This window comes from Rattus rattus, chromosome 16 (genome assembly GCF_011064425.1).
Source record: "Rattus rattus isolate New Zealand chromosome 16, Rrattus_CSIRO_v1, whole genome shotgun sequence".
NCBI classification, from domain to species: domain Eukaryota; kingdom Metazoa; phylum Chordata; class Mammalia; order Rodentia; family Muridae; genus Rattus; species Rattus rattus.
Window position 1 is genome coordinate 16032131 of NC_046169.1, and position 21453 is coordinate 16053583.

Here is a 21453-nt window from a genome sequence, read left to right on the forward strand (position 1 = left end):
TTGAACTGGCGTCCTCCTGTACGTGCAGTGCCTTTCCTCCAGTCTACTTCCCCGTGGGCGTCTGTAACTGGCTCAATTTCTACCTGCGTCTTCCCTCTTGGAGTCTGTCCCTTGGGAGCAAGCAGCCCTAAAGAACAACCCTGTATTTCTCAAGCCTGAGGTATCTTAATGCATTGAAAAACAATTTGGAGATCAAACAAATTACATGAGGAAGTACCTGTAAAAAGTGCAGAACACCAGGCCTACTTAGATTAACACGCCACTGCTCCTGCCTTCGGGGTAAGGGCTGCTCTTCTTGGCAGCCTCTTTGTCTCTCTTTTCAGTCTCTTCACCTGAATAAATCTCTTGTTTTGTGGAAAGCCGAAAGAAAAAGATGTAATTGATTCCTACTTGAAAGGAGGGTAGAAGTGGCATCTCTCAAAGGCAGTCTAGGCCATCTTTCCCCAGCGGAGACTGGGAAAGGGACAGGGAGAGGAGAGACCCGGAGAGACCATCAATGCCCAAGCTAGCAAGTAAGCGGCTGCTTGGGCTGGCGGGACAAAGGGAGGGGAGGGGGAGGAGTCTGGGTGCTGAGAAAAGTTTGTAGGGCTAGTTGATCCGCGGAGCTGAGGAGCCGGGCGGAGGCTGGGGAGCCTGACCTGGTTTTTCGACTGCTGTCCTTATGGCCTGGTGAGTGCCTAGGGAAGCTGGGTCTGGAACCAGTGGAGGGACCTTTGAATTTCTGGAAGGTGACTTGAGGGCTTCACAGAAGACCCTTAACAAGGGGCCAGAGACAGATGCAGAACTCATCAACGCCGCAGAGGGAGAGCTGGGATGAGGGTGTTGAGAGGAGCTCGAGGTGGATGGGAAGAAATCGAGTTTAGCTCGGGATAGGGAAGTGAGTTCTTGGCTGAATCCTGGGGGCTGTGCTCCGAGGAGGGAGCTAGGGATAATGCCAGGAGGAGGCGGATCTCTGCACAGCCAGCTTGGAACCTTTCCGCTTGGGATCAGCCAGGCTAGTTTGGGGAAGGAGACCGTTTAAGCGTGTTGGAAGGACTTTGATCCTTGATTGTAGGGTGTGATCTGAAAAGATGGAGTTACATTCCAAATTAATCAGGACGCTTAAGGCCGGGAAAGAAGAATCAATCAATCAAAACCCTCCCTTTTCTGCTTGCCGTCTGCACTGGTAGAATTACGGAGTGGGATGGGGTATATCTGGGGGCTCTGTAGACCCACATTTCCATCAGCCCCTTTTAGACCTTGGAGCCTTTCTTGTGCTGAGTGGGTAGCACAGAAACAGTGGCTCACCACGCACTCCTCTAAGGCCACCGCCCCCCTTTCCTTCTCCTGGGTTACCCAACCTGTCCCTATCTGGTCCTCCATTCCTTCCTAAAGTTTCTCCCTATACTAGCTACAGAAGGAGGGAGGTTCTTCATTCCTATTTGTTATTGACAGAGAGACTCAGAAGGCAGCCAGGACCTGGCTTGACAATGCCAACAGGTTCAATCTCGTTTACTGTGTGTTTCATTTGAGATCTGGGTCCTGGCTTTATCTCTGTCCCCGTTAAATGCCCATGCTTGGAGGGATGAGTACAATGTGAGAGCTAGGAAGTGACAGTAGACAAACAAGGTAGGGAGCCAAAGGAATAGATGCCAGGTTATCCACGAGGGTCCCCCGTACAGAACGTGCACACGCCCACACCCACACACCAGGCTGTTCCCCATCCCTGCCTCAGGTCTCAGTGGCAGAAGAAAAGCTCCTTAGACTCCTCTCCTTACCCCTCATTTCCCTTCTAGACGCTGACAGAGGCAAAAATCTGCTAACTCAGGGGGCAGACTCAACAAGGGCTTCGAGGAGGCCTGGGAAATGATCCCCTGATCTTCAAAGGGTGCCTTCCACGGCTGGACGGCCATCTCCAGCTCTCTCTGCCACCATGGCTCTTGGCCCTGGCTCTGTCCCTCTTTAATGTCACTTCTCTTGTGATACATGGGCCCTCTGTCTCCTGCCAGGACCATGAGGCTCTGGAGGCCTCGGAGCCTGGGGGTGGCTCTGGGAGTCTTCATGACCATCGGATTTGGCCTTCAGTTCTTGGGGGGATCATTCCAGAGGAGGTGAGTCCCTATCCTGTCCTACCTCTCTGACTATAACCCCCACAAAAGTACTCTTCCTTGATCCCACTTGGAGATGTGACTCTAGGGGGTAAATACTTGGGGGCGGGGGTGGGAGTCCTTACTGTCTATTCATTACAAGGACCTACCTACTTCACATATTGCTAAGGGGCAGGACATTGCCCTCCCCATCTTTTTTTTCCAGGCTACCTGGACTGCAGTTCCGACAGTCCTGGATCCCTTCACTGGGACCAACTGTTAAGTCTTGCCTACCCCGACAGCGACTTGTATTCCTGAAGACACACAAATCTGGGAGCAGCTCTGTGCTCAATCTCCTTCATCGCTACGGGGACCAGCAAGGGCTACGTTTTGCCCTGCCTGCCCACTACCAGTTTGGCTACCCAAAGCTTTTCCAGGCCTCTAAGGTCAAAGGCTACCATCCTCAGAGTTCGGATACCCAGAAGCCTTTCCATATCCTCTGTCATCACATGAGATTCAACCTCAAAGAGGTGAGAAGGTACAGTGAGGGTAGACTAGGAAAGAGATCTCCTCAGGCTTGTGGCCAAGATCTGAAAGAGAAGGTACATGCCTTGGTATGAGGGTTTACGTGCGAGTTGGACCCTGGAGCATAAAGGTGAGGTCTCCTATTGCTCTCTCTACAAATGTCCTTTCTCTGGGGCAGGTGTAGTGTCGGAAGCAAGAGTCTCCTCTCAGATGGGATTTTCGTGTGGAGGGTACGTGTGCTTGTGGAAGTCAGAGGTCAATCCCACACGTCTTTCTCACTCTTCATCTTAGTTTTGGAGACAGGGTCTCTCACTGAACCGGGAACCTGCTCACTGACTAGCCAGTGAGCCCCTAGGATCCTGTCTCCGTCTCTCTAGTGCTGTGGTTATGTATAAGCACCACATTTGAGACTTCTCATCGGTTCTGTGTAAAGCTCTCAACCACGTACAGAATTGTTGGACATTTTGAATCCCAGAACTGGAGAAGTTGAGACAGGAGGCGACTGGAGGTCCGACTAGGGATGTAGAGCCATTGGCTAACATGCAGAAAGCCCTCGGCTCAATTCTTAGCACCCCGTAAAGCAACTGTGGTGGTACACACTCAGGGGGGCAGAAGGATCAGGAGTTCAAGGCTAGCCTCAGCTACACAGTCAGTTCAAAGTCAGTCCAGAATACGAAACATCCTACCTTTAAAAATTTAAAAACGAAATAGTTGAAAGCCAGCCTGAGCCGCATTACCAGACCTGTCTCAAAAACAAATGACAACAACGAAAAAAAGACCCCAGTTCTGACCTCCCCCCCCCACCAAGGAAACTTCTCATGGGAGAGATAGCACATTCTCTCACAAGCTTAAACTGGTGAGCGTTTCTCAGAAGGAAAAGAAAGCACTGGGTCTGGTGGCTCACGCTGCCATCCTAGCATCGTGAGGGAGGAGGAGCACTTGGAAGGAGAACAGAGAAAGACTGGCGAAGTGGGCAAGGAACTGAAAGGAAAGATCAGATGGGGGTTTCAAGTCAAGACTTATCATACATTCAGCTTTCGTGTGTGTGTGTGTGTGTGTGTGTGTGTGTGTGTGTGTGTGTGTGTACATGAGAGAAGGGTTGGGAAAGATGTCAGGGTCCTCATTGTCATTCTCTGCCTATTCTGCCTTTGAGGCGGGGCCCCTCCCTGAACATAAGGCTAGGCTCTCAGGCTATCTCTTCTGCCACTGGAGGTAAGTTTACAGGCATTTGGGAGATACCTGACTCATTACACGGGTGCTGGGATCTGAATAACAGCTCTCATAAGAGCTTCGTAAAAGGTCTTAACTACTTAACTCATCTGTCCACCGCAAGACAGTAATTCTTAAAACTTCCTTAAGGACAGCCTTGTCATCAAAGCACACTGTGATAAGAGTCAAGTTGGGTTCCATGATAAAAAGTCACTATCACAATAGAAAGCTTCTTGACATACCAGGCTAATCAGGATGCAACAGCCATGTTTCAGCCTTGGTTATCAAGGTACCTGTTGAGAAATAAACACATACACTCCAGATTTCAGTCCTATCAGTTTTTCCTCAATGCTACACCCTCCTACTTAAGCTTAAGGAGAGTCTTTTGTTCTCCAAGTTCCTCAGGAGTCCCAGAAGTGCCTTGTGCTGCACCCACCTTGGACTAGCCTGAGCACAGCCGTTACCACTGGTGTCTCCCTCCTTCTATCCTGAGAAGCCTCAGGGTCAGTTGCTGTCTTGAAGCTGTGACCATGACTGTCCCAGAAAAGGCATTTAACAGGTTTCTGCGCTAGCCATGTTGGCACCTATCTGTAACTGCAATGTTCAGGTGGCTGAGGCAAGAGTTCAAGGTCACTGTGCCTTATGTCAAAAGGAGGCAAGGCTGGGGAGATGGGAGTAAAATGTTCCCCATGCAAGCATCATACCTGAATTTGAGCCCCAGAACCCATGTAAAAAAGCTGGGCATGGTAGCAGGTTCTGTGTTCCCAGCAGTGAGGAGACAGAGACAGGAGAGACCCTGGGGTTCCCTGACTAGCCAACCTTGCCTAGTTGAGAAGTCCCAGGCCAGTGAAAGATCCTATCTTAAAAACAAAGATAGATGATGCCTGAGGAATGAGGTTCTCTGCCAGAGTCCACATGCACGAGTGCACACACCCTCACACATAGACGCGCGCACGCACACACACACACATACACACTCACACACACACACAAACTGAATCCAAATAGACTTTTGTTGTAGAGGTGAACATGAGGTTTGGTTCTTAAGAGATTTCGAGTGTGTGCCAGTTAACACCCAGGGTTCTTCCTGTTTCTGCCTCCTCAACACGGAGTCTGTGGGTGAGCACCCCTGTTGCCTGGCTCTTATGTGTGGACTGAGAATATGAACTTGTGTTTTCGTGCTGAGCTCCCCTCCGCCCCAGGTTTGAGAGTTTCGCAACCAATGAAGACACAAAGACCCAAGGAAATTAAGCTTTCTGTGCTCAAGGTATCTGACCAGCTGTTATCGTGGGTATCCTTCCGAATCATCTGGGAACCTCTGACCACTTTCCTTTTGCAGACAAGCGAGTCGAGTTTCAGAGGTGTTATGTAATTCCCCCCGAGGTCACAGCTACTGGGGAAGCTGAGGGTGGACAGCAGAGTCTGAAGGCTCATCGGAGCCTCGGCTGGTCCTCATTTTCTCCTCAGCCAAGCTCTTCCTCTCTGTGTCTGTTCTTTCTCTCCTCTGCAGGTACTTCAGGTCATGCCTTCTGATAGCTTCTTCTTTTCCATTGTCCGAGATCCAGCGGCTCTAGCTCGCTCTGCCTTCTCCTATTACAAATCAGCTTCATCGGCTTTCCGAAAGGCACCATCTTTGGCCGCCTTCCTGTCCAACCCTCGAGCCTTCTACAGACCCGGGGCCCGAGGCAACCATTATGCCCGTAACCTACTATGGTTCGACTTTGGTTTGCCCTTCCCCCCAGAGACAAAGACCATGAGAGTGAGTCCCCATCTACCCAGAGACCCCAAATCCCTCCAGCTACATATTGTACCTTCTGGTGCTAGTCCTGGAACTCTCTTCCGACCTATTACCACAGCTGCCGAGAGTTACAAGCAGCCAGCCAGTCTTGCCTCCTCAGATTTTGGGCCCTCATCCTTTATTCAGTGGGGTCTGGCCTGGTTGGACTCGGTCTTTGACCTGGTGATGGTGGCTGAGTACTTTGATGAGTCATTGGTTCTGTTGGCAGATGCCCTGTGCTGGGGTCTGGATGATGTGGTGGGCTTCATGCACAATGCCCAGGCTGGAAGTGAGCAGAGCATTCTCAGTCCTGCCAATAAGACTGTGGCGACTGGTGAAGATCAGCAGCTGACCAAACAGGCCCGAGCTTGGAATAACCTAGACTGGGCTCTTTATACCCACTTCAACCGTAGTCTGTGGGCACGGATAGAACAATATGGCCGGAGTCGACTGCAACGTGCTGTGGCTGAGCTCCGGGCTCGAAGAGAAGCTCTGGCTAGGCGTTGCCTGATGGGCGGTGAGGCTTTAGACCCCAAATACATCACTGATGTAAGACTCCGTCCTTTCCAGTTTGGATCAGCTAAGGTATTGGGCTATGTACTTCAGAATGGACTGAACCAGAAAGACCAAGAGGAATGTGAACGCTTGGCTACCCCTGAGCTACAGTATAAGGATAAACTTGACGCTAAGCAGTTTCCTCCTGTAGTCTCCTTGCCTCTCAAGACCTCAAAGCCACTGACCCCATAGGTATTGACTACAAATTAGGACACATACAAAGGGTGGAAGACCTCTAGATGCCTCTCCATTTCCCTCAGAAGGAACGGAAGTTTGCTCTAAGGGGAGACTGGCGTTGTCTGGACTTCCTGTAGGAATCCCAGCAGCATCTGCCCCTTCCCCCAACCCCTAACTTTGCCTCTTCAAGCCTCAAGACAGATTCATGTAGCAGTTCCCCAAAGCCCCCTGGAGGGGCAAAAGATGAGAGTGACACAGAGTGTTTTGGGCATGACATATGTCCACGTCTCTACGAAATATTAGTTGTGGAGCTGTGTTGATTTCACTGTAAAAGTATTTGTTGGATGAATAAATGCTATGAAACATTTACTTATTTTTTTTAAAAAAATATTAGATTTATTTTATGCGTATGAGTGTTTTGCCTGCATGTGTAAATCTGCACCACATGCATGCCTGGTGCCCACAGACCTCCTGGAACTGGAGTTACCAATTATTGTGAGCCACCATGAGAATGTTGAGACCCCAAACCCTGGTCCTCTGCAAGAAAAGCAAGTGCGCTTAACCAAAGGGCCATCTCTCCTGCCCCCAGTTCTTTGTTCTATGTAGAGCTCTAAAAGGGGAAGTAATGGAGAATCTTTTATTGACTAGAAATTAGACTAAGAAGGGGTTTTTCTTTTCTTTTAATATTTCCTCAAGGCTGGGGATACAGCCGTTGGTAAAACGACTGGCTAGCATGAGGCTGAGGCTCAGGCATTCCAGTAACACATACACACACGCACCAGCAATAAACAGCAGCAGCAGCAGCAGCAGCAGCAGCAGCAGCAGCCGCAGCAGCAACAAATGCAGAACAAAGACAGAGACGTAGCTCAGTTTGCAGAATACTTGCCTAGCAATCGTGAAGCCCCTGGGCTCAACGCCCAGTCCTGCAAGTGTCAGACCTGAACATACCTGTAATGCCAGCACTCCGGAGAATGGAGGCAAAAAGGAACAAAAGTTTGGGTTCATCCTCAGCTATACAGGGAGTATATAACTTAGGCTACAGGAAAACCTGTCATAAAAGGAAAGAAGCTTGAGAGAGAGGATACAGAAAGAGAAAGTCAGGGAGAAAGCAAGAGAGGGAGAAAGAGAGAAAGGAGGGAAACAGAGACGAGTAAAAGTAAATTCTACCCAAAGAAGCCTGTCTAGTATCTTTAATGGTTCCTCAGCAGCCTGCATTCACCCCTCGACTCCTCCGAGGACCCTCGTAGGCCACGCCCCCTTCCTTCCGCTTCCGCTTTCTCTTCAGTCATTCAACCCCGCACCCCTGTTCCGGCGCCTTTGGGTCTAGGTTCCGGGTTCGTTTCCCTGGTTTCCGGGCCAGGCTGGTGTGTCCTGCTGCCTGCTGGGCGGAGCCGCGGTTCTCCGGTGTTGGGACTCGCCGGCCGAGCTCCCGCCGGTCCCGTGGCTCCCTGCCGGCCCGGTCTCGGGTCGCATCGCCCTCCCCATCCAATGGAGTCCCAATGCGACTACTCGATGTACTTCCCGGCTGTGCCGCTGCCGCCACGCGCCGAGCTGGCCGGGGACCCGGGCCGGTACCGGGCACTGCCCAGGCGCAACCATCTGTACCTGGGGGAGACAGTCCGCTTCCTGCTGGTGCTGCGCTGCCGGGGCAGCGCGGGGCCTGGCGTTGGGGGCGGCACAGGCTTGGCATCCCGAGGGGCCTGGACTGAGCTGGCGACTGCCCTGGCCGCCCTGGCTTCGGTCAGCGCCGGAGGAGTGCTGCCTGGGTGCGGCAGCGCCGGCGACCAGGATGCTGACCCCCCGGGGGGAGGGGACCCCGGGGGCGGGGGTTTGTTTCGAAGCTGCAGCCCCCTTCTCACCCACGGCCCGGGCCCTGCTACCTCAGGGGGAGCGACCACGGTGAGGATCTCTGGGTGACAAGGGCTGAGGGGAGGTTTGCTGGAAGCAAGAGAGGCAGTCTGGAGCATGGACTCCGTAGGGACCTGATGCAGGAGGCAGATGACAGCATTGTCCTGCCTTGCAGAGGGACCTAAGCTGGGAGGCAGCTGATATCCAGGGGTGGGCATGAAGACTTGCCCTGTCTTGCAGAGAGGTTAAAGGATTCTACATCTTTGACACCTTCTTGACGTCTTCACCCCCTTTGAAACCCCTAGCTGCCTATGGAAGAACCGATTGTGTCCACAGATGAGGTCATCTTCCCACTAACCGTTTCACTGGATAGACTGCCCCCAGGGACACCCAAGGCCAAGGTAGGATGACAAAGCTGGAGCTTCTGCCCTATAATTCAGATAACATTTCAAGACCCATCTACCACTCCTCGTGATCATGGTCCAATGGCTCCTGTACCTAGATTGTAGTGACCGTGTGGAAGCGGGAGGTCGAGGCACCAGAAGTCAGAGATCAAGGCTACCTGCGCTTGCTACAGACTCGATCTCCTGGGGAGACTTTCCGTGGAGAACAGAGCGCCTTCAAGGCCCAAGGTGGGGGAGAGGGGGAAAGCTTGAGCTTGGAGAGGAGTAGATTAGAGGGGCCACAGTGGAAGGGAAGATCTGTGTGCGGAGGTCTGATTTCCTGCCTCATCCTCTCTCTGCAGTGAGCACCCTACTGACGCTGCTGCCCCCTCCAGTTCTGAAATGCCGGCAGTTCACTGTGGCTGGAAAACACTTGACCGTCCTCAAGGGTTAGCAGATGTGCTGGCTCAAGGCTTGACTAGCTAGAGGGCAGTGATGGGTCGGGCCAGTATGTTAGGTAAAGGTGGAGTTGGGGTGGGAGGGCTCTCGCAACTCTGAATTGGGCTTGTTCCCCTATCCAGTGCTGAATAGCTCTTCCCAGGAAGAGATCTCCATCTGGGATATCCGAATCCTCCCCAACTTCAACGCCAGTTATCTACCTGTCATGCCCGATGGCTCTGTGCTCCTGGTGGACAATGTCTGGTGAGGTTCTGGGGGGAGGCAGGGCTGTGGAGAGGTGGGGACAGCGATGCCATGCAGTTAAGATCATGCCTTCCTTTCTGCTGAACTAGCCACCAGTCTGGGGAAGTCTCCATGGGCTCCTTCTGTCGGCTTCCTGGTACCTCTGGCTACTTCCCCTGTCCACTCAGTGCCCTGGAGGAACACAACTTCCTGTTTCAGCTGAGAGGGGGCGAGCAGCCCCCTCCTGGGGCCAAGGAGGTGAGCCCATGTGTTCACAGAAGTGGTGAGAGCCTCGGGAACTGTTCAGGTGGTAGGGTGCTTGCTCAGGGATCCTAGCACTTGGGAGGTAGCGGAGGGGTCAGAAGTTTGAGGCTGTCCCCAGCTATATAAAGAGTTGGAGAACTCAAAGAAAACACAATGGAAGGGAAAGGCCATGAGCCTCTAAACATGGGAAGTCTCCCTTTGTCCAATCTGCAGGGCCTTGAAGTCCCCTTGATTGCTGTGGTTCAGTGGTCTACCCCTAAGCTGCCCTTCACCCAAAGCATCTACACCCACTACCGGTGAGTATGCGGGAGACCCATCAGGCAGTCTCCTGCTTACCTCTGCCTAACACATACATCTAGCCTCCTCTCTCACTGCTCCTAGCCTGCCCAGTGTCCGCCTAGACCGCCCCTGCTTTGTGATGACCGCTTCTTGTGAGTCCCCTGTTCGGACCTACGAGCGTTTCACTGTCACCTACACCCTGCTCAACAACCTCCAAGACTTCCTTGCTGTGAGGCTTGTGTGGACCCCGGAACACGCACAGGCTGGTGGGTCACCTACCAGGCTGAGATCTTGTCCCCTGGGAGGGACAGGGAAAGGAAGAGGCAGGACAGTGAGGACAGACAGCTCCAAGTGGTGCCAGCCCCATCTCAGTGGATGACTTGCAGCACCTGGATGGCTTTCTGGTGTCCCTAGTTAGTCATCCAGGGTCATAGATGGAGGGTCAAGATAGGCAGTAGGCAAAGACACTGGACCTGTGCCCTCTGGTACAAGTCCCTTGTTGCCCCCTTCCTCCCCAACACACACACATTTACTAGCTCTGTGACCTTGGGTAAGTTACTTCCTCTCTCTGAGCTTCTATCCTCTCTAAAACTGAGTAAATAACATCTCACAGCTTGATATGCATATTAATGGAGTTACACAGCATCTGGGTTAGAACAGGCCACAGCACATAGCATTAACCGTCGTTGTCTATAACCCTCAGCAAAAGATAACATTTACTCAGTTTACCCCAAAGAGCACTTTGCAAATTAAACACCCCCTGTGCTGATAAAGACTTGTGGGAGCTGAGGAAAGTTGTCCAGTGTTCACGGGTACGTGTTTCTGTCCTCAGGAAAGCAGCTTTGTGAGGAGGAACGTCGGGCCATGCAGGCAGCCCTAGACTCCATCGTCTGCCACACACCCCTCAATAACCTTGGCTTCTCCCGCAAGGGCAGCGCGCTTACCTTCAGTGTGGCCTTCCAGGCCCTGAGGACGGGGCTCTTCGAGGTGGGCCCAGTGTTGGGTGGAATAGTCAGGGCTTCTAACTTCTAGAGGGGCAATGTCTTAGGTAGCACTAGAAGGCTGGGCATGGGGAAAATGGAAACCCAGCCCAACCTGGGTCTGAAGGTCTGTACCTTCCTACCCAGCTGAGCCAGCACATGAAACTGAAGCTCCAGTTCACTGCCAGTGTGTCCCACCCTCCACCTGAGGCCCGGCCCCTGTCCAGAAAAAGCAGCCCCAGCAGTCCTGCTGTCCGGGACCTGGTGGAGAGGCACCAGGCCAGCCTGGGCCGTTCTCAGTCTTTCTCCCACCAACAGCCTTCCCGTAGCCACCTCATGAGGTAAGGGACCTGAACTAATGTCAGTCTGACCAAGAAGGGAGTTGGGGTCAAAAACAGGCCACTGAATGGGATGCTCTACCCTCACAGAGCCAGCTCACAGCCTCTGTTTTCTTCCAGGTCAGGCAGTGTGATGGAACGCAGGGCCATCACCCCCCCTGTGGCCTCCCCTGTCGGTCGTCCCCTCTACCTGCCCCCGGACAAGGCTGTGCTTTCTCTAGACAAGATTGCCAAGCGTGAGTGTAAAGTCCTGGTCGTGGAGCCTGTCAAGTAGCACCAGCTGAGCTCCGGACACACCAGAGAGCCTAAGCCCTGGGAGGGCTCCTTGTTCCTAAGCTGCGCCTCCCACTGTGGGCAGAGAGGCCTTGCTAGGCTGCCTGTCTGTGTCTGCTGGTGAGGGATGAGGGCGGAAGCTGTGAGACTGCAGTCTGGTTGCAGCTCAGCCAACAGTATTCCCTAAGTTCTTGGGGGGGGGGCTGGCCCCACCCCAGCAGGGCAAAGGCTGCAGGAGCTCCTTCGCCCCGATCCTTTACGTCGTCCCGAGTTTACAGAGTATTCTCTCTCATTCGTGTCCAATCCTCTCTGCCGCTAAAATTCCTTTGCACCCACCTACAGGGCCAAGATAAGAGGGTGGTAGTGGTAAAGGGACCCACGACAATGACAATGACTCTCCTGTCTCAGGGGTTGGGGACATAGCTAAGTGGGCCTCTTTGTGCCCCTTATGTTTACGTTGGCAGCCTGAAGCACTTTAAGTTCTGTTTTCTTATTTTCTGTTTTTGTCTGTTCCTGTAACTTATTCTCTGACTACATCTTCCAGCTGAAGTAAAACTATTAAAAGCTGTTTGGGAGGGAATATGAGTTTGTCTGTGTGTTGACCACAGGGGAGATGGCCTTCAGTATGCAAACAGCTGCCTGTTTGTTCTACGTATGTTTCTCTGCTTCCTAATTTACTTACAGATGTGCACCACCACTCCTGTCTCCAGCTGTCAGTTTTAGGATGCCTGGTGGTGGTCTTGGCCCGCTGACTGAGGGACTGAGGCATAGCGGTCTCCCTAGAAGGTTGGTGATAGGCAGAAGATGAAACCTCACCCCCACCCAGACAAACCACTGTGTGCACACATCCTGAGCCCTGGAAGGGTTGGACTAGAGTTTATTACGCAGAAGGGAAGAAAGGGGATCCCCCTAGTCATAGTTTCCCTTTTTCCTTAGCACACAGGTTGCCAAGCCTTTGTGCCTCAGGTGGGTGTCAGGAAGGAGGTGGTGAGCACAAGCCCAGCTCCAACAAGCACAGTAGAAGATGATGTCCCCCCGCCATAGGCCCCAGAGGCAGTCCTCTTCTCCAGCCAGTGCCTTTTATAGCTCAGACATCAATAGGCTCCCGACCTCGGTTCTGCCTCTTGACCACAAACACCCTCTGTCCTGACACAGTCACCAGCAGCGTGTGTTCACCAAAGACCACTGGAGAGGGAAGAGAGCGAGAGTTAGCGTGCACAGCGGCCACCATGGAGGGTCACAACAAAATTGGCTGGGATGGGACAAAGCAATTATGTAGATCACAGAGGTCAGGCAGCTGTGCAAACCTCTTCTCATTCTTACTGCTCCATACTCATCCTAGAGGAACCTCTATGAAGGCAGTAGTTGAACCAGGAACCCCAGGAGGAACTGGGAGTCAGTGCAATGGAGCCAGGAATTCCTTCCCTGAGCAGGGAGGTCTCTAGAAGCAACCACCCAACAAAGGCAGGAGCTCACCAGACAGGCGCTTGAAAGGGATGTTCGTGCCATGGTGCAGCCGGAAGCCACAGGCTGTGCTGACCAGCTCTGAGATGGCGCTGGCTGCCTGCTCATCGTTCTCAAGATCCCCAGATGACTGCATGTGGGTGAAGGAGGGCAGGAACAAAAGAAAGAGGCCAGAGTTGGGAACAAATTCAAGGCACAGGACCTCTGTTTCCTATACTTGTCATGGTCTCCCTTTATACTTGTCTGTAGTCCCAAATCACCCAGCTTCAGAGAAATCCTACCTAAAACCCCTTTATGATGGTGCTGCCTTCCCTTGTGCCATTTTGTTTCTCATTCTGAAACACCAGGCTTCTTTTGCAACTCTACTGATAGCCATGCAGAAAATCAAAACCTAGAGTGTGATTACCAAGTGATCTATCACACCCCCCAGCCCCTCACTGGGGGATTCTGGGCAGGGGCTCTACCACTGAGCCACACCCTCAACCCCTCACTGGGGGATTCTAGGCAGGGGCTCTACCACTGAGCCACACCCCCAACCCCTCACTGGAGGATTCTGGGCAGGGGCTCTACCACTGAGCCACACCCTCAACCCCTCACTGGGGGATTCTAGGCAGGGGCTCTACCACTGAGCCACGCCCCCTGCCCTTCACTGGGGGATTCTAGGCAGGTGCTCTACCACTGAGCCACACCCCAGCCCCTCACTGGGGGATTCTAGGCAGGGGCTCTACCACTGAGCCACACCCCCAGCCCCTCACTGGGGGATTCTAGGCAGAGGCTCTACCACTGAGCCACGCCCCCAGCCCCTCCCTGGGGGATTCTAGGCAGGGGCTCTACCACTGAGCCACGCCCCCAGCCCCTCCACTGAGCCACGCCCCCAGCCCCTCCCTGGGGGATTCTAGGCAGGGGCTCTACCACTGAGCCACGCCCCCAGCCCCTCACTGGGGATTCTAGGCAGGGGCTCTACCACTGAGTCACACCCCCAGCCCCTCAGTGGGAGACTCCTGGGCAAGTGTTCTACTACTGAGCCATGCCTTCACTCCCTCATGGAGGATTCCAGGAAGATGTTCTACCACTAAGCTAACTGCTCAATCTTTGAAGGTTCCACTTGTCCCCAGTCTTCCCACTTGTCCTTGTCTGAAGGCTATGAAGCAGAAACACCTACTTTGTCTTTGAAGCTTTCCCTCTGGCTACTTCTAGGGTCAATGAGAAGACAGTAGTCCAGACTTCCTGTGGACAAACTGTTTCTACTCCCTCTTCCCACTGATTCTAAATGGGCCCTTTACTAGATTTAGTTCCTTTTGCTCTCAGTTTCTCCATCTGTATATTGGACCCATATTCTGTGCTTGTAGAAGTTTCATGAGAAAACAATGAGAATATTATAACAGTGCCTACATAATAAATGTACTATAACTGCTATCAGTCCATCTCCTTCATATCAGTCCATCTCCTGTCTACAGTCAGGCCATCAAAATTCCCTTTAGCTACCTCCTTGGTCGGCTTCCTTTTTTACTTTCTTATTTGTTCAGGTACCATAGTACTTTTCTGGTTTTCCCTGCTCAGAGTCCTACAGGATGAGTACATCAGAAAGGTAAGGTACATGCAGAAGTACTTTACCTAGTTATTACCAACATATACTAATACCTCTAAGATGTGATCTCTGGGCTGTGGCAATGGCTCAGTGGATAAGAGCGCTTGCTGTACAAGCAAGAGGACCTGAGTTCAAGTCCCCTACCCGACATGGCCACGCTCACACCTGGAATCCCAGTACTGTGGGTGTACAGGCAGGTTGATTGCTAAGGCTTGCTCAGTGTTGCCAGTCTAGCTCCAGGTTCAGTATGAGACCCTACCTCAAGGAATAAGGCAGAGAAGGGTAAGAGGAGGTCTCTAATGTCCTGCACTGGCCTTAGCATATGCATGGGCACACACATGTGCAGACACTAAAAAAATAGATGCAATGTCGATAGCCCTTGCTTCTCATTGCTACCCGGCCAGTCTCTTAGATGGCTCTCCTGGGGCAGTCATGCTACACCATTTCTGTGAGTCACATTTATGTTTTCAAAACCCTTTAACCCTCAAGATTTGTCCAAAGATATTGAAGCTAGCCATAGGAAGTTCAGTATCAGAGTCTTACTTACCACAGCATCCTTCCTCTTCAAACTGTTTCAACACAAGACCACAACCAGGCAAGTATGTCCAGCTCCCAGCCCTGAGAATTCTCTTCCTCGTTCACAACCTTCTGTCTTAGCAGCTCAGCTCAATCCTTGCCTCTAGAGAAGTCTTGCCCCCGCCCCCCAAAATTCTAGAGGCAGGTGAAATGGCTCAGAGCATAAAAGTGCTTGCCTCAATGCCTAAGGACGTGAGTTCAATCCTCAGGACCCACATGGCAGGAGGAGAACTCACTCCCAAAGGTTGTCCTCGGCTTTTTTAAAGATATCCCAAATAAAAACATACTACAAGTAACCAACTAATTGAATGATTTTGGTAAAGTTTGGTTTTTGTTTTTTGAGGCTGAGTTACATGTGGTCCAGACTGTGATCTGACTTGATACGTAGCCAAAGATGAACCTGAATTTCTAATCTGCGGGTTTCCACCTTCCAAGTGCTGGGGCTACAGATCACGTGTCTCTGTGTTTGGTTTTGTGCAGTATTGGGAATTGAACTGAAGGCTTTGTACGTGCTAAGTAACTCACTCTCCTGACTGAGCTATACCCCAAACCTTTTGGAAATAAGCATTTATACTATATATCCAAACATTAAATATGGCAAGCAGGGAACCACAAAGAGGACAAAAGTAGACAACTGAGAGAAACTGGGAAATATTTGAAGGGATTTCTGGGTTGTGTGTCCCCCAAAGGACCCCGTCACCGCCCCCACCCCATGCCTCGCTTTCCCACAACGCACCGCTAGCACTGCACCTTCGCTCAGCACCAGGTAGCCAAGCTGGTCTGGGATTCGTTCCAGCCCTTGGGTCAGTGCGGAAGTCTAGTGGGTAAAGAGGCAAGAGGTGAGAACCATGACAACCTTGTAAACCCATCTCCCTCCTGGATATGAGCCTTCCAGACCCTCTAAAAGGCTTGTAACACTGAGTCTCCATCCATGGTCACTACTGGACGCCTGAGCTCGTCCACTTGTCAGGCAGGTGACCCAGGACACCTTCCTAACTTCACAGCCCCTTCTCATTCCAGTGCCCTTATGCCCCGCCCCTTGTGCCATCAAAACTACTCCCGGCCGCAAAACACCCGGTAGCGGAGCCTTCCTTCTCCAGCCCTCCCGGTCGCCTCCCTTCCATCTCTGTTTCCTTTCGGTCCCAGGGTGGACTGGGGGTGACAGCGGAGTGCAAGCCATAAGGGGGCAACCGAAGTTTGGGGAACAGGGACGCGCAACCCTAGGCGCACAAGCCCGCGCATGCGTCCTCACTCACCATGGCAGCCGTAGGTGCAGGGGGAGCAGTCTACGGGATAGGTAGCTTCCGGCTCCAGGCTCCGGTCAGGTGGTTCACCAGCTGACTCTAGCCCAGCCCTTCGCTTGCGCATTGGATGGTGCGTACGTCATCAGACTTTATCAACCACTGCGGAGCGCCGCTTTCCGGACACATTCGTGGATTGGTTGCATTTCCTCGCCACTCAGGATTCGCCTGCGAGATTATCTGAAGAGTTATTGAGCGAGGGGCGGGACACCCTTCCACCTCCGCAGGAACGTGCGCGTGCGCCTAGGCTTCCAAGGAGAAAGTAATGCAGTCTAGTGTTGTAAAGAGCATTCCCCGTTAGGTGTCACGGTTCAACCTGAAAAGAGAAGCTAACGTGAATGACGATGGTTTTTACACATGAAAAACTGTTCACGTGTTAACTTTCTGCCTTAGTGTACGACCCAAATATGAATGGGTAAATCAAATTTGGTGTATATATACACACTGCAGTATATTATCAATACAAGGGAAAAACGTCCTGGCACCAAGAGCAACTTGAGAATCTCGAAAGCAAGTTAAAGCAAGCCAGAAGAATAGCTTCAGAGACAACTCAGCCTTTAGAGGCTCAGAATCAACCAGAAGGACTGGCTTGAAAGGGCAGTCACATAAGACCACATATTATGTGGTTCCATCTATGTAAGATGCTTAGCTGTGACTGACGCTGAATACTTGTAATACTGGTATAAATCCTGAGAAGCCAAGGAAGGGGGTTTCAAGTTCAGGCCAGATTGGGCTGAATAGTGAGTTCAGTGCCAGCCTGAGCTACCTACCAGGAGCCTAACTAAAACACATACACTTCTGGCAAATCCAGAAAAACGTGAAAGCAGTTAGTGGTCGGTAGTGAGGCAAGAGAAAATAGGAAGTGCCTATTAATGGGGGGGGGGGAGTGGCACGTGTGATTTAAACTTTTTGGGATTCGGATTGAAGTCTGCCTATCTTTGGGACTGTGACATAAGCTGTACACTTTGAATTAAAACATTTCAAGATCTGTGAATTATCTCCCCTCCCCCTTATTTTCAGTGCCGAGAAGCAAAGTAAGGGCCTTGCGCATGCTGGGTAAGAGCTCTCCATCTGGTCTGAATCCCCAGCACTAATCATAGCTCAAGAAAGAAAGTCCTCCACCCCAAATCGTCTTGGTTTAAGAGAAGCAGCTAATTAGAGAAAATGCATATCTTTAAAAATGAGGCATGGGTCTGAGTTTGAACACTTGCCCAGCATGCACAGGCCCCGAATTCAACATGACAACAATTTTGAAGTAGGGCCAGCAAAGCAGGCAAAGGTGCTTGCGGCCAAGCCTAATAACCTGAGTTTGATCACTGGGTCCCACATTGTTAAAGGAAACAACCAACCCCACAAATAGTTCTCGAACCTACACTTGTGAGTTCTGGTACACATGGACACACACACACACACACACACACACACACACACACACACACTAAAAATAGATATAAAAAGCCAAGAAGTGGTGGTCCATAGCTTTAATCTCATCATTTGGGAGGCAGAGGCAGGCAGATCTCTTGAGTTCAAGGCCGGCCTGGTCTACAGAGTGAGTTTCAGGACAGCCAGGGCTACACAGAGGAAACCCTGTACTGAAAAAGCGAAACCATAAAAATGAAAATATAAAAAAGTATAATTACAATATACAATTTAAACTTAAGTGGCTGTGGTGATGCATACCTATAATCCCAAAGCTGGGAGGGAAGTGGAAGGAACTTAAGTTAGAGGCTATTTTAAGCTAACTAGTGGGGTGGTCTTGAAAGAAATTTTAAATTGGCAGAGGCTGTGAAGAGAAAGCTGTTCAAAGATGCTAAACATTCAAGGCCCTCCCAGGCCTTAGATACCCAGGATGCTGAGGAATCACATGGTTTTGTTTTGTTTTGTCTTGTTTGAGGCAGAACTTCATCTAACTTAGGCTGGCCTTGAGTTCCTGGCGCTCCTGTTTCCACCTCCCAAGTGCAGAGGTTCCAGCTGTGTTCACCGCTGGCTGGGAGCAGCGCTCTCCACACTCATCTAAGACTCTCAGTCATAAGCCCATCATGGCACCCCCTTAACTTCCCTGTAATAACTCCAGCTGCATCCAGTACAACCGGCCAGTGGAAGAGTTAGTTCCCACTCTCCATGGTATGACGCCAAGGCCGATGCTTTCTCCTTTGCTCTGTGGACCAATTATACAGTTCTTTAAAACCACCTTTATGCTTTTGGATTGCAATTAACTATTCAGGAACCATTGGTATTCAGTGATCGAGAAGGAAATGGAGGTCTAGCTGGATTGCGTGGTGGTTAGCATCCTGTGCTGACATTCCAGAGGACCTGGGTTGGTTCCCAGAGACGGGGTCAGGCCGCTCACAAGCTTCAGCTCTAGGGGATCTGATGTCCTCTCTCTTCTGGCCTCTGTGGACACCTGCATGAATGTATTAGCACATGCATGTGCATGCAAGCACTCATGTGCGCGAATGTACACACAGGTGCATGCACACACATTTAAAATAAGAATTATTTTAAAAAGGACGTGAAATCAGAAGGCAAAGTTTTTATCTCCTTTTAGATGTTGCATAAACATGATGTCACGGAAACCGTCAACAACACACAGAACACTGGTTTTTTCAACCACACGCAGTCCGTGCAATAATGTAAATTACATTCAATTTTACCTCAAAACTTCCTGTTGACATTTTTATTAATACAAGGCCCTCTTTGCAGGGCCCTATTTGTGAGTCAGCACTGTTTCCTTTTTGCAATACCCGATTCACACCACTCATGCAGACAGTAATCTCTCTCGTTTCTCCATGACTGTGAATTGGGCGTTTCCTCTGTACTGAACACTCTCCTTCAAACCGAAGGGTACAGCAGTGGCTTTTCTCTGAGACAGGATCTCATGTAGGCTGGATGCTAAGACATAAGCAAACATAGTAAAAACAAACAAACAAACAAACAAAAACAAAGAGCCCCAAACAAGCAGGATGTGACAAGAAGCCAGAGGTTTCCTCCCTGTGAGGGGATCCTTAGACTGGGTTGTCTGAGGAGGGAAGGTCCACTCTCAGTGAGTGCAGCACCATCTAGTGGACTGGGATCAAAGACTGGATAAAGAGGAGACCGTGCTGGGCAGGGTGCTCACCCCTCTCGGCTTCCAGCTGCCTTGCACCCCCACCCCCAGGCTTTCCCACTACGGAGATGGGCCACATCCCCCAAAGTCATGAGCTGAAATAAACCTTTCAGGAGCAAGATTTTGTCACGAGAACCAGAAAATTAGCTAACACACACACACACACACACACACATACACACACAAATATCACATTAACATAATGACTAACAACAACAACAAAAACAAAATTAAAGACTGATAACATAAAGAATGAGAGGAAATAATTGAAACCACACATCTGGCATGGAGTTAATACCTAAGCCATATGTCACTCAGAAAACAGTTTGAAGAACCATATGATTAATTCAGTAAACGGGTGGGAAAGAGGTGAAGTGGTGTATAATAACCAGCAGCGATTTTGTACAATTCAGAGGATGGTCTCCAATAGCCACAATTTTGGTTTGGAACAAATGACTTTATTAAGTATGAGAGAGACACAGACATATACAGAGAGAGAGAGAGAGAGAGAGAGAGAGAGAGAGAGAGAGACAGAGAGAGAGAGAGACAGAGAGAGAGACAGAGACAGAGAGACAGAGACAGAGAGAGACAGAGAGAGAGAGAGCCCATTAAATCAGATACTCAAGTATCCAGCAAAAACTACTCTTTAAGAACCACTAACAGAGTCCTGGGCAGAGCAGAGAGTTTCGTCAGGGGAGGCTTCTAAGTAAAAGAACAGAAATCATCAAATTGGAAGCTTACAGACATCCATCAAAAACCGACCTGGGAGGCTGAGGCAGTTAGCTGGTTCTGGATTAAGATTTCACCAGATGGCTGCCCTTCCAGCTTCTCTAACACTGCAGGCTCTTTTATACCATGCGTGAGCCCTGGGGATCTCTGTTGGAAATGGTTTACCTGGCAACTGTTCTCAAGGGCAATTTGCTTGCTGGCTTGATTGGTTGGTTGGTTGGTTGGTTGGTTGGTTGGTTGGTTGGTTGGTTGGTTGGTTTTGAGACAGGATCTCACAAATGTAGGGCTGGCCTAGAACCCACAGAGCTCCTCTGCAGTTCTATGACTGAACGTGTGCTCCACCGTTCGCTGACAGGCAGAATATTTTCACTCTCGATCTGTGAAAAGACTGGAGTTCTCACAGGACACACCAAGACCAAGCTCTCAACACAAAGGAGATTTATTTTCTCCGGAGGGACAAAGACTGGGCATAGAAGACAAGGGAGAGGAAGAGAAGGGACAAGGGAGAAGGTAAAAGACATATTTACCCCAGAGAGAGACGAAGGACTTTGGATAAAGTGGAGACAGACGTGGTCCGTAGGCAAATAGCAGTTTATAAAAGAAGAAGAGAAAGCCTGTGTTAGGATGAGCTGTCTGTTTTGATTGGGCATATTAGTAGTGTAGCATTTTGACACCAGGCTAGCCTTGAACTCAGATCCACACGACTCTGCGTCCATAGGCTGCGATTAAAGGCCTGTGCCAACATGCCCGACTTTGTATTTATTTTTTCTTCTTGTGTAGGTTTGTGTGTCTGTGTGAGTATACACCATTATGCGGGCAGGTGCCCATGACGATCAAGAGAGGCTGTTGTTTCTATGGGAATGAGAGATGTAGGGAGTTGTAAGCAGCCCACACTCACAGAACCGAGCCATCTCTCCAGCCCCCATTCTGTTTATTTTAAGGCTTATCAGATACATGGCTTTGCCGTGTCTGCAGGCAAGCTTGGACATTGGTAACTCATTAAAAGTTGATATATTGACATGACTGTAAGTGCAAGTGCATTTTGCTTGTATTTATGCTCACCGGATGTAAGCAGTGCCTGGGGAAGTAGGAAAAAGGAGTTAGACTCTCTGGAACTGGAGTTATAGATGGTTGTGAGCCATCGCAACATTGCTGGGAACCAAACCAATTTTCTCCGAAGGAGCAGTCAGTGTTCTAAACCATGGAGCCATTCTCTAGCCTCAATAATTTACTTATTTTCCATATGAGTATTTTAGCTTGACGAGAGCTAGTTAGACTAGTAAATGCAAGCAGTGCTCAGGGGTTTCTGTTGCTTTCTCTTGACTTAAGCGCTC

The 21453-nt window shown here is 50.6% G+C and overlaps 4 protein-coding genes across 4 annotated transcripts in view; 3 read left to right on the forward strand and 1 right to left on the reverse strand.

Annotated features, from left to right (window-relative positions):
* The window catches only part of LOC116885902 (NXPE family member 3-like), a 460690-nt gene that overhangs the window by 382871 nt on the left and 56366 nt on the right, over positions 1–21453 (forward strand). The window lies entirely within an intron of this gene.
* Gal3st4 (galactose-3-O-sulfotransferase 4) lies at positions 600–6689 on the forward strand. Its single transcript, XM_032887041.1, has 4 exons — positions 600–669; positions 1776–2090; positions 2293–2596; positions 5311–6689. The coding sequence occupies exons 2-4, from the start codon at positions 1966–1968 to the stop codon at positions 6322–6324; spliced, it is 1443 nt and encodes a 480-aa protein (XP_032742932.1). The 5' UTR covers positions 600–669; positions 1776–1965; the 3' UTR covers positions 6325–6689.
* On the forward strand, positions 7585–11935 carry Map11 (microtubule associated protein 11). Its single transcript, XM_032887039.1, has 11 exons — positions 7585–8208; positions 8463–8558; positions 8660–8789; positions 8903–8989; positions 9122–9242; positions 9332–9479; positions 9699–9781; positions 9867–10030; positions 10597–10751; positions 10892–11085; positions 11203–11935. Exons 1-11 carry the CDS (start codon positions 7798–7800, stop codon positions 11354–11356), a joined length of 1743 nt encoding a protein of 580 aa, XP_032742930.1. The 5' UTR covers positions 7585–7797; the 3' UTR covers positions 11357–11935.
* Positions 12206–18688, reverse strand: Lamtor4 (late endosomal/lysosomal adaptor, MAPK and MTOR activator 4). The gene is made up of 5 exons (XM_032887042.1): positions 18476–18688; positions 16240–16600; positions 15720–15800; positions 12832–12949; positions 12206–12540 (listed from the first exon to the last, which is right to left on the reverse strand). The coding sequence occupies exons 2-5, from the start codon at positions 16240–16242 to the stop codon at positions 12443–12445; spliced, it is 300 nt and encodes a 99-aa protein (XP_032742933.1). The 5' UTR covers positions 16243–16600; positions 18476–18688; the 3' UTR covers positions 12206–12442.

Bases quoted from the DNA above. Each gene is read 5' to 3' on its own strand.
- Map11 (XM_032887039.1), top strand. From the start codon at position 7,798: ATGGAGTCCCAATGCGACTACTCGATGTACTTCCCGGCTGTGCCGCTG. The intron at 9,243-9,331 runs GTGAGGTTCTGG...CTGCTGAACTAG, and splicing joins CTCCTGGTGGACAATGTCTG to CCACCAGTCTGGGGAAGTCT. The intron at 10,752-10,891 runs GTGGGCCCAGTG...CTTCCTACCCAG, and splicing joins TGAGGACGGGGCTCTTCGAG to CTGAGCCAGCACATGAAACT.
- Gal3st4 (XM_032887041.1), top strand. From the start codon at position 1,966: ATGGGCCCTCTGTCTCCTGCCAGGACCATGAGGCTCTGGAGGCCTCGG. The intron at 2,091-2,292 runs GTGAGTCCCTAT...TTTTTTTTCCAG, and splicing joins GGGGGATCATTCCAGAGGAG to GCTACCTGGACTGCAGTTCC. The intron at 2,597-5,310 runs GTGAGAAGGTAC...TCTCCTCTGCAG, and splicing joins TGAGATTCAACCTCAAAGAG to GTACTTCAGGTCATGCCTTC.
- Lamtor4 (XM_032887042.1), bottom strand. The intron at 12,950-15,719 runs GTGCGTTGTGGG...ACCCACATGCAG, and splicing joins GCGAAGGTGCAGTGCTAGCG to TCATCTGGGGATCTTGAGAA. The intron at 12,541-12,831 runs GTGAGCTCCTGC...TTCCCTCTCCAG, and splicing joins CCCTTTCAAGCGCCTGTCTG to TGGTCTTTGGTGAACACACG.